General features: G+C 40.2%; 1 protein-coding gene across 2 annotated transcripts in view; it reads right to left on the bottom strand.

Moving 5' to 3' along the window:
- Nucleotides 1-4,575: 4,575 nt before the first annotated feature.
- LOC139371378 (chemokine-like protein TAFA-2) overlaps nucleotides 4,576-12,557 on the bottom strand; it is a 158,016-nt gene continuing 150,034 nt past the window's right edge. For both annotated transcript variants that reach the window (XM_071111742.1, XM_071111743.1), the window contains exon 5: nucleotides 4,576-5,505. Coding sequence is in view for 1 of the 2 variants with exons in the window: in XM_071111743.1 (XP_070967844.1) it covers nucleotides 5,494-5,505 (12 nt within the window). In the remaining variant the exon portion in view is untranslated. The remainder of the gene's footprint in view (nucleotides 5,506-12,557) is intronic.

The following is a 12,557-nucleotide window of genomic DNA, read 5'->3' as shown; positions in this document are numbered from 1 at the left end:
TACTTAGCTACTAGTTACTTAGCTATTCGTTTTTCTGTTTATAAATGATGTCTTCTCCTTCATAGGCCTATTTAATCAACAGAGCTTCCTCTGTCCCTGTTCTGAAATTCAATCATATATGTTTTTGGAGATCTCCATGCGTATTGGGCTGATGAACATACACGAAAGGTACTGCTATAATAGTGATAGTAATCATATTCAGACAGGCCTAAGAAAGTGCACAGTATTACGCTACACTCGCATTAACATCTGCTAACCATGTGTATGTGACAAATACCATTTGATTTGATTTAGTAAGCCTAAGCCTAAGCCTAAACCTAAGCCTAAACTCAACTATCCAGCTGTGCACTGGACTATGCTGTTAACAACATAGTAAGCCTTATCTTCTTAAATGTAGGATCTCTTAAACATATGACACATTTCACCATTTAGACATCCTTGCAGACAAAGGACATCCATTCATAGCAAAAGCTCAGCAAATACTGCAGTGAATATGGCACAAACAAAAACTCCACTCCTCTAGTCAGATTCTTATTTTCTGTGACAAGGTTACCGGCTTGAGAACTCTTGAGTGTCTTTTCAAAATGTCAATAACATTCTTAGATTCAAGCGGTGGTTTTCAAAACACCCTGAAATTATTTCTTGCTCTCAAGCTTTCGTTGAAAGCCTTTTATGCCTTGATATGCAAAACCCAGAGGATTCATTTGTGAAAAGGCTTTCCAGTGTTAATAGAATATTAGAGCACATAAAGGTAAATCACTGAAGGAGTGTGTTTTAATACGTCCGGGATGTCATAGTGCAGAACAGGTTCATTCTCCTATCCAAGGTTAGATTCAAATCATTGTTAGTAGATTGAAAGGGCCTTTCTCCGGGACCGGTTTCATGTGTCCTCTTTCTCTTCTACCGAACGCCACAGTGGGATGCCGTCTGATTAATCTTAATGAATTATGGAAATTGCCTTTATCTCAAATAATTTAGGAATGTTTCTGTATTGTTTTATTAATGCACTTTTGAATTACTCTGTATAATCACGTAGCCTTTCTCTGAGCCGTTCAGTGTTTGTTCTTCATTGCGAGCTCTTTATAAAATCCTTGGTGGTCTCTGGCGTATTGCATGCTGGAACGAGATATTAGTCATTACTGTAATTTAATGATTTCTAACCAAACAAGAGTCAACCTGGATCACTAAACGTACCACCCCGTATCGCTCTATTCCCCCCGGTCTGGTCTTTGAGAGCATGTCTCGCCTAAAATGTTAATTAATTAATTGTGTCCATCATCCGGAGAATCCTGTGGTGAATGTACTGTTTCAACTGACAGACAAAATATAAAATGCTGAAGCCCCGGCCTGAAGAGAGTCTGGAAATGCTGTATTGTGTTGCATTATGATAAAGGGCTTTTTGGTTTCCATAAATACCAGTAGGTCTACAGGAAAAGATGATGTGCAGTAAGGTAAAATTCCACTGTGCGTTTCTCTTCACACTGAATAAATTAATTTGATGGGGCTACTTTTAGCAACAGATGAGCTGCATTCTCACACATACAGTAATTCATGAATGTAAATAAAAATGAGTTACTGAAACATTGAATAGCAAAATGGCATAAAGAACCTATTTAATTTCAGGTGTCATTTTTGTTTAGGTGAATACTTGAGTTGAATGAGTGATAGCCTGTAACAGACAATTGTCTGGCCGTGAAGACGGCTGAGTACAAATAGAGATTAAGCATCTGCTCTAAAGTGTAGTTATATAAACGCAACATGCAACAATTTCAAAGATTTTGGCTGAGTTACAGTTCATATAAGGAAATCAGTCAATTTAAATAAATCTATTAGACCCTAATCTATGGTTTTCACATGACTCGGCAAGGGCGCAGTGGGGAGCCATGCCCAGCTAATCAGAATGATTACTTTATTACAGACATAAATACTCCTCTACTCCACTCCATCCCCTCAGATGATCCCGCAGGTGAAGAAGCCGGATGTGGAGGTTCTGGGCTGGCGTGGTTACACGTGGTCTGCAGTTGAGGCCGGTTGGACGTACTGCCAAATTCTCTAAAACGTTGTTGGAGGCGGCTTAGGGTAGAGAAATTAACATTACATCTCTGACAACAGCTCTGGTGGACATTCTTGCAGTCAGCATGACAATTACATACTCCCTCAACACTTGAGACATCTGTGGCATTGTGTTGTGTGATAAAACTGCATATTTATTGTCCCCACCACAAGTTGCACCCGTGTAATTATCATGCTGTTTAATCAGATTCTTGATATGCCACACCTGTCAGGTGGAGGAACTATTTTAACAAAGGATAAAATGCTCACAAACAGGGATGTAAACAAATTTGTGCACAACATTTGTGAGAAATACGCTTTTTGTGCATATGGAACATTTCTGGGATCTTTTATTTCAACTCATGAAACATGGGACCAACACTTAACATGTTGCGTTTGTATTTTCTGATCAATATATTTGCCAAGTTTATATTCCCTAAGAGTTATTCCTTTCCACTGAACATTTAGTGAACTGTCATCTCTAAATGCACCATCCAACCACTCCCAAACCAAGACTTACAGCTGTTACACAATAACCTTTATGCTTCATCAAATCTGTCACTGATGTATCAGACGTTACCATCAGAGCGGCATCACAGACATACAGGAATTTCCATATTGTCACCAATTTATCCCCAGGAACCATATCTATGCATCTACATGTCCCAATCATCCTTATCATACCAGCAGAAGCAGAACCCCACATTATAAGGTTACATATCATAACATTACAGGGTGTGCTGGGGTTAGGAAAGCCATAGGAGCAAATTCAACACAGCTCCATCTGTGTCCTCCGTATCTCTGTGCTTCCTGTGAGCAGCCTGCCTGCCTCTAACCTGTATTTGGTTTCCACAGGGAGGGGAATAGAGCTGCATGTTGATAAGAACATCAACAATTACAATGGCCGCAGTATATATCGGTGTGGAAATGGAAGAGTGTGCCATTCGCCCTTGGCCCCCCACAGATTAAGGCTGCAACACAAACAGTCAGAAGGTTCAGCAGGCAGGACTAAGCCTTCTCTTCTCTATTGCAGCTAGGCCCTCTCTCTCTCTCTCTCTCTCTCTCTCTCTCTCTCTCTCTCTCTCTCTCTCTCTCTGCGCTCCATCCAGTTCCACCCCTGCTCGAGACTGTACGTCTTGAATTCCGGTTTATTTTCTGTAAGCTTTTAATGACATGCACTAACAACGTTTTGGGGATTTCTCAGAGGTGGCTTCCTAACAGGAAATCGCTCAGAAGGAAAGAGCATCTTTGTGCAAAAGGGCTTTCATTGAACGGCTTTGGCAGAAGGAAGGGTAATGGGCTACTCACTAAACAGGGTAAAAAACGCCAGCAGTTGGTTTAAGAAACTAACCCGAATGGTCCATTTTACAGTACTTGTTTTGGTTACCCTTAAAACATGTCTTTATTTAATTTATTTGGTGTTCTTATACCACTTGTACCACAATCAAGGTCTACTATTGTTTTTAATGTATTTTTCTTCGCTGTGTGAATTTCTTCATAAAAAGCACAAACACACTCTTCAGAAGGCGGGGGGGGGGGTTGAAGACCAGAGGAAAAACAGTGTGCCATGTATACAACTCTGGATTAATGCAACTCTGGATTAATGCAACTCTGGATTAATGCAACTCTGAATTAACACAACTCTGGATTAATGCAACTCTGAATTAACAAAACTCTGAATTAACACAACTCTGAATTAACACAACTCTGAATTAACACAACTCTAAATTAATACAACTCTGAATTAACACAACTCTGAATTAACACAACTCTAAATTAATACAACTCTGAATTAATACAACTCTGAATTAATGATCAGCGCTCTTCCACTTCAATTAGTCCACTATTTGCAGGAGTGGCTAATTATAAATTAGTTCCAGTGTGGATACTGGACAATTATCGTATGCTAACATCATTTCCTTTGCACAAGACAAGTCCCACAGAGGTTGTCTGGGACTGTGACATAAACAGGACTTTTTTCATGTAATCTGAGTTCATGCATATGCTAACCTCTGTGACAGTTGATGGTTTCCCAGAGAATGCAATGAAAGGGGATACCTTTAGGTTACTGGCCCAACACTCTTAACTGTTAAGCTACCTGTGGGAGAGGTGCTATATGACGTCAGTGCAGTAGGTTGCCCCCTTTTCATGCAGTTCATGGTTTCCCATTCTGACCTCTGTTTCATAATGCGTCATCAACCCCCATGACAGGACCATGTCAGAATGACCACTTTTAGTGTTGTTGATATCCTGCCTCACAGTAACGTTAACATTCAGTACTACGCTACTGTGATATAGCACAAACAAGTGCATGGAACGTTTTTTTATATTTTTTATTACAGTTTGTGCTTGTACTGTGGGGGTTTATATGCACAATAGGGGTGTTGAAATTCTTGGCTTTTTATTTTGGCTTTACAGTATTTGATGGTCTTGCGATGGTGGCCTCGGCAATGTTGTAAAATCTATTGTGTTGCAGAGACGTTTGAAACTATGATACAAAACCAAACCCTTTTTCACCCAGTGTTATCCTTTTGAAATAGGTTTATTGAGATAATACTGACACTTTTACTCAATGTTGGTCACCAGGCTTTTAAAAACAGATAGTAAAACAGTTAGTAAAACAGTTGGAGCTCAGCTTATGTCATTTTAATTGGTTTGGTGAAACCATCCTACTGGTCACACACACGGGTTAAATCAACATTGTTACCACGTCCAATCAATGAAATGACGTTTAACGGACATGGAAAAGATGTTGAATTGACGTCTGTGCCCAGTGGGATGGTGTCTTTTGATTCAAAACACTGAAACATAGAGGTTAGAACTGCTTTTTCTACTGTGCCATCTCCTTTGATGTCTCAAGTTCTCAAAAACACTTCATATTTTTTGTCCAAATCAAAAACCTTAAAAAGAAGAGACATCTGCTTCATAAAGCTAAAAAGGAATGGAAATGCTTATGATCTAAAATCGATCTCGAACACAGACACATTGTTTTGGAGTCACTGAGCTCTCAGTGACTAAAAGAGGGAAAAGATTTGAAAATGTCACGTCACATGTTTCGAATTAAGGGTTATCTCGCTTGCGTAATCCACAGTATGTCTTTTTAATGAATAAATACCTTGCAGGTTGGATCTCCTACTGTAGTAGTCCGTTGGAGGAAAAAACACAAACAGGAATTTGGTGGGTGATACAATAACGGCTAGGAATTGGATGTAATCAGTAGTCCAGTTGTCTGGATAGGTGGTTCTATGTTATTTCCAGGTCAAGTCTCTGCTCTGCATCCGTTCAGTAGAATTTCAGGAGTTTTCCATGTTGCCTTACTGGTCCCTGGTTCCTTCCCAAAATCATTCAATACATAGTTCTCACATCCAAGAAGACCCAGTGGTTTCTGTCAAGGAAGAAATGACTGATGACACCAAGTCTTCAGATCCAGGACAGACAGCACTATCGCGTGACCTGTAAACAGGGGAGATAGCAAGGTGTTAGTTCATATTAATGGACACTACAGATTAAACTAGGATTTGCAACAGGCAGTGTGTAAAAAACCTCAGTCAGTCTGACCTGGCTGCTGGGCTACAAAACCAGAAGAAGATTTAGTGATTAATTACACAACATAGATAGAGCGTTGTTTATTCCAAAAGATCCATCTCAAAGTAAGACCCACACTGCCTGTTTCTGTGTAAATCTATATTCTATATCTGTCATACTGTGTAGATCTATCTGTCAAATGGGCTGCATACACCAGGCTGAGTTTGAATCCCCAACTGCTATGGCCATCACTCACCTGTCCTAGGGTGTCAGAGTCAAATACATTGTACTGTAGTATTAGGAATTAGAACTCTATTGCTATGCATTCCAATTAGACTAGTTTGGATTCCTGCTTCACCAAAATGGTTGCCATCATCAGTACATTCTGGAACTATGAAGGTCTATGACATCAGCCCCTGCTTGGTGGTACAGTACGTATGGTACAGCATATGTTATTTCAAAACATACTGCACATGATTCATTTTGACACCCTATTAAGCCAAGTATTTCACTGAACATTAATCCAAAGGGCCTTCAAAAAGTAGCAAGTTGACGTTTATTGTCATGAGTCTTGCCCAAGAGGCAGAACTAAGCGGTTTCCGCTAGATGGCCCAGCTGCAAAGTCAAAAATGTCTATAGGCCTATTGTAAAACAATATATTCTTGTTCTTCATTTAAGGCTAGGGTTAGCCATTAGAGTTAGCAATGTGGTTAAGGTTAGTGTTAAGGTTAGTGTTAAGGTTTCAAATCCGATTTGATGACTACCCTGCAGAGCTACCTCCAATAAATGACAACTTGTGAATATTAATCCAAAGGGCCTTTACAAAGTACAGTATGACGTGCCATATTTGCTGTTAACATGGTCATATTAACAGTGCTGTTTCCCAGTACGCAAAAAAATCCTCCCGCTTGCTATTTTCCGCTTTCCCTGCGGCCAAAACTATAATTTCCTACTGCCAGCGGGCGAGGGGAGTTTGCCATTCAAAACGTGATTTGCATCTCTGGTGGGTAGCCTCCACTCATACAGTAGGTCCGCTATAAGCCCTTGGCAGGCCACTTTTGCATCTCTGGCGTTTATCCCCCACTCAGAGGACAGTTATAAGCCCTAGGCAAGCCATCTAGACATGAGTTAATTTGAAAGACAATGGCAAGGAATTTCTCTAACCTCAAATTGGGCCTGTCACCTTCCAGCTAATCACAGACAGCCAGAGGCTGCAAGTTGTTTCTGTTGTTTCTATAAATACCTTACATTTGTTGTGATTTTAATATGATTTGATTTTTTTGCCAATTTAAAAACACAATACAACCACATGTGGCCAAACTGCATCTAAAATCATAGAAGATGACTCAAAGTGATACACCTAATCATTTACAGTTCAAGTAGATTCATGATATCATGATTATGACCAAAAATAGCCTACATTTTTGCCATTGATTTAATATACTATACTGTATTTGAAGCAATACAAACGGTTCCTCCTTAAAGCTCCTCACACACTTGAAGAAAAGTGTTAATCACTACGTACAATATTGGTTGTGGCACATCTTAAACACCACAGAAGAAGCCGAAAAGCCTTCACCAGGAAATTATCCTTGTTACCTCCTTTGCCTCATCGAGTTTTCAGACCTGTCTTGATGCCTTGATAGTAGCCATTAGCTAGCTTTCATAAAATAAAAAAACACTGGAGTTAAAGATCGATTGAATTGTTTGTATTTATCTCCACTGAATGTTTTGTGTGAGGAAACGGCAAGTGAATGGCAGGAGAACGGCTGCCGCTTTACAAAGCGGCATGTCGGGGGTGAATGAAGAAGATGGGCAAAAAAAGCCGTCTCACATCGCTCGAACACTCTGGAGGGACGCCGGCCTCCCGAGTGCTCACTGCTAACTGGGTAGTTGTCCTCTCTTTGCTGTTAACATGGTCATTGTAACAGTTCTGTTAGTTGTCCTCTCTTTGCTGTTAACATGGTCATTGTAACAGTTCTGTTAGTTGTCCTCTCTTTACTGTTAACATGGTCATTGTAACAGTTCTGTTAGTTGTCCTCTCTTTGCTGTTAACATGGTCATAGTAACAGTTCTGTTAGTTGTCCTCTCTTTACTGTTAACATGGTCATTGTAACAGTTCTGTTAGTTGTCCTCTCTTTACTGTTAACATGGTCATTGTAACAGTTCTGTTAGTTGTCCTCTCTTTACTGTTAACATGGTCATTGTAACAGTTCTGTTAGTTGTCCTCTCTTTACTGTTAACATGGTCATTGTAACAGTTCTGTTAGTTGTCCTCTCTTTACTGTTAACATGGTCATTGTAACAGTTCTGTTAGTTGTCCTCTCTTTACTGTTAACATGGTCATTGAAACAGTTCTGTTAGTTGTCCTCTCTTTACTGTTAACATGGTCATTGTAACAGTTCTGTTAGTTGTCCTCTCTTTACTGTTAACATGGTCATTGTAACAGTTCTGTTAGTTGTCCTCTCTTTACTGTTAACATGGTCATTGTAACAGTTCTGTTAGATGTCCTCTCTTTACTGTTAACATGGTCATTGTAACAGTTCTGTTAGTTGTCCTCTCTTTACTGTTAACATGGTCATAGTAACAGTTCTGTTAGTTGTCCTATCTTTGCTGTTAACATGGTCATAGTAACAGTTCTGTTAGTTGTCCTCTCTTTACTGTTAACATGGTCATTGTAACAGTTCTGTTAGTTGTCCTCTCTTTACTGTTAACATGGTCATTGTAACAGTTCTGTTAGATGTCCTCTCTTTACTGTTAACATGGTCATTGTAACAGTTCTGTTAGCTGTCCTCTCTTTACTGTTAACATGGTCATTGTAACAGTTCTGTTAGTTGTCCTCTCTTTACTGTTAACATGGTCATAGTAACAGTTCTGTTAGTTGTCCTATCTTTACTGTTAACAAAGTCATAGTAACAGTTCTGTTAGTTGTCCTCTCTTTACTGTTAACATGGTCATTGTAACAGTTCTGTTATTTGTCCTCTCTTTACTGTTAACATGGTCATAGTAACAGTTCTGTTAGTTGTCTTATCTTTGCTGTTAACATGGTCATAGTAACAGTTATTTATGTTAGTTGTCCTCTCTTTACTGTTAACAAAGTCATAGTAACAGTTCTGTTAGTTGTCCTCTCTTTACTGTTAACATGGTCATAGTAACAGTTCTGTTAGTTGTCCTATCTTTACTGTTAACAAAGTCATAGTAACAGTTCTGTTAGTTGTCCTCTCTTTACTGTTAACATGGTCATTGTAACAGTTCTGTTAGTTGTCCTCTCTTTACTGTTAACATGGTCATAGTAACAGTTCTGTTAGTTGTCTTATCTTTGCTGTTAACATGGTCATAGTAACAGTTATTTATGTTAGTTGTCCTCTCTTTACTGTTAACAAAGTCATAGTAACAGTTCTGTTAGTTGTCCTCTCTTTACTGTTAACAAAGTCATAGTAACAGTTCTGTTAGTTGTCCTCTCTTTACTGTTAACAAAGTCATAGTAACAGTTCTGTTAGTTGTCCTCTCTTTGCTGTTAACATGGTCATAGTAACAGTACCCTTTAAGTACAACATGCTAACATATTTAGTGTGAAGAAGTATAAGTGGGTCTCGTTATCACACACATTCATAGGTGTTCCTATTTGTGTATTGGCACATATTAGTGTCATTCAATTAGTGAGTGGCGGAGGCTCCATGGTCTTGGCCTGAAAAGCAGCGCGGAGCGTAGGGCTCGGAGCCAGGCGACAGGATGTGTCAGTACTCCAGTGCACACTGTTCCAAGATATGCCTTAATCCAAATCAAATCAAATGTTATTGGTCACATGCACGTGTTTAGCAGATGTTATTACGGGTGTAGCGAAATGCTTGTGTTTCTAGCTCCAACAGTGCAGCAATGTCTAACAAGTAATATCTAACAATTTCACAACGCATACCTAATACACACACATCTAAGTAATGGAATGCTATTAAGAATATATAAATATATGGACGAGCTATGTCAGAGCGGCATAGACTGAGATACATGTAGAGTCTCACTTTCTAACAGACATCACACACCAACATCTAACATCTAAAAATACATTAGGCTGTAGTTTTCTGTTCACGGGTGCTGGAAAAGGGGAACATAAGTCAGTGAGACTCATCAGGAAGCTGGGATAAAAGACCACATTTGACTGGTCAGGCTCAAACTAAGCCCTGATTCAAAGCTTCATGGACAAACAAACAAAAAACAAACACAAACAAACAATTGCCTACCCCTGATAAACAAAATGATGTTGTTATTTCAATGTTGTTCTTTGCTTGTCACCAATAGGGATTGGATGACACAGTAGGTTTGACATAGTATCTGCACTAGCATTGAAGGCTCAACCATGTAACATCATGTGTGGCAAGGCTTACAATGAGTAAGAACGTCCATCACAGTGGACGTACAATACAGAAGATCAACATGGGTCCCAAGCACCCTTCTTCATTATCTTAGTCCAAACTAGGGGTGTGAACAGTTTAAACATTACAATATTTAAACGAGGTTGGTATGCTTAACGTTAAGAAAAATCCCTAAACGAGAAAACAATTAAAATCACAGTGCCGTTATCACAAAACATGATTTCCCATGTTATAGCCATGTTATAGCCATGTTATAGCCATGTTATAGCCTAACCAGACTATATGGCTATAAAGGCCTGGGGAAAGTTGTGTAATTTAAATTAAACCAGAGAGGAGGAGGAAAACTTTAGGCTACTTTGGTGAATATGTGAGGCATGCAAGACAAGACATTGCAAGATGCAGATTAGATTAGCAAGACATATCCACATGGTTCTGCCTGCCCCTCCTCTCTCTCCCTCCAGCTGGCCTGCCTGCCTGCTATTTCTCTTAGTTAATGACACAGGTGTGTATTCAGTCTTCGGTCTGTATTCGGTCTGATGCATGCAGAATATCCTAGTTTAGACAATTCATGGGACTGATGTCTCTGTAGTACAGAAGTATCTTCGGGCCAGTCTTGCGAGCACAGAGTAGGCTCCTCTTTGTTTCTGAGTGGGTGAGGATGTTTTTCACTCATAATATGAAATTACAGTAGGCTACCGGTATAGCCTGTATCGATTACCCTATAATATAATGGTAGGTGGCCCCTTGAAAGCGCCTCGGCTACTGCGTGTATGCTTGGCTGTTAAAGGCTCTGCATGATCAATCTGAAATCTGCAGTGGCTGTACATAGCATTTACTGTGATGCGGCCTCCGCAGAAGTCAGAGCAGAGCTGTTGTGTCGAAAGTTGTCAAGAAAGTGAGTTTGTGTTTATACAGGACCTCTCGTCCCAACCTACCGTCAACCAATCAAGTCAATGCAGAGCTATACAGAGCCCTCCACATTGTTAAAACATTTGGGAGAAGCACAGCGATGCAGTATGGAGCTCGATTTGGCCTCCGCAAGCTCTGTGATTGTGTCAAACCCTCCGTGATTGTGTCAAACCCTCCGAGATTGTGTCAAACCCTCCGTAAGGACCCTCCTGATCGCATTTCCAGAGCAAGCATCCCAGCTAGCAATGAGAAATCGGCCCAGAAGCGGCCCGCTTCCCGGGGGACAGAACTGATTGTATCGGCACGGAATCGGGTGTCGGACTCGGCCCGGAATCAAAATGAATGACTGCCCAGAATCGGCCCAAGTACATAGAGCCGTTTCCGTTTACCAGAATTCATCTTAGCAGAATCCTCCCAGAAGCGGCCCGATGTAAATGTAAATAAATGTATACAAAATTACCCAATTTAGTCATTTTAAATATTACTATTATACATTGCAAATTATACCCACCCACAAAGAAACATGTCTCGGAGGAAACACCATGCACCTGGTGACCGTGGCACTGTGCAATCGCCTAGCCCGCCACAGGAGTTACTTCAGCGCGATGGGACAAGGACACACCGGCCGGCCAAAACCTCCCCTAACTCGGATGACCCCTGGGCCAATTGTGCGTCGCCTCATGGGTCTTGAACCAGCATCTGTAGAAACGCAGTTTGCACTGTTACGCCACTCGGGAAGTTCCTTCCACAAAGTTTTTAATGCTTATCAAATGCCTTGACAAAGTATCAAAATACTTCAATACTACACAGGATTCTTGAAGAATTTCATTTAAATGTTAATTGTATATTTTTATCACAGAAACAATGAAAAAATTTGGAAAAATAAATAATGAAATGTTATTTATATAAAGCAGCCCGTGTAATCATCTGCCAGAGAGTAACGTTAGCCCCAATCGGCCTGAGCCGCAAGTAATACATTTGGGCCGATAACTCTCACCGGAATGGTCCAGAGCTCAATCCCCACATCCTAGCCATAAGTAATACTGCCGAAGGCGACCCAGACTCGGGCCACATGACGTTGGCCGAGTCTGACTCTCAGCCGAGTGCCACTACTATCAGCTGGAATCGGTCCAGTTCCACTGTGCTAGCTGGGATTAATGGGTTTTTAGGGTAGGCTACACTACAGCTGTACGCAGACACCCTCTCTGGAGACATGAATGGCATTTTACTTGTCTGTAAAGTAATTCCTAACTTCCATCACTTGGCAACCTGAACTCTCAAACCTAGCCTGCCTGCTGCCTGAGCACAGACCACTCTTTCCTAAAAAAGTAATTTCAAGTTAGTTAAATATTGCTACTTATCAAGACATTTAATAGAACGAAAGCACATCTAGCTATCCTACCATAAAACAAACTGCTTAAACAACACAGCAGCACATAAATCAGCAATGTTTATTGTTGTCAGGGAAACAATAGAACAAAGAGACAGACGCCCTTTTTTTAGTTGTCTGAAAAGTTAAATTATCTGCGTTACTGTAGCTGCGTTCTGTGTCTGTAAAGGGTCGCGGTAGATAGAACTTCATTGACCTGCCCTAGTGGTCATATACCCTTAATAGGAACATTATTCTGCAATGTGAATTGATGTGGAATTTTATGATTTTTATTATAATTTTGAAAGAAAAACATTAAAAAAATGGCAGTTT

The sequence above is a fragment of the Oncorhynchus clarkii genome, chromosome 17, assembly GCF_045791955.1.
Source record: "Oncorhynchus clarkii lewisi isolate Uvic-CL-2024 chromosome 17, UVic_Ocla_1.0, whole genome shotgun sequence".
Classification (NCBI taxonomy): domain Eukaryota; kingdom Metazoa; phylum Chordata; class Actinopteri; order Salmoniformes; family Salmonidae; genus Oncorhynchus; species Oncorhynchus clarkii.
The sequence above is the reverse complement of the archived record's forward strand: the minus strand, read 5'-3'. Positions and strand labels throughout refer to the sequence as shown.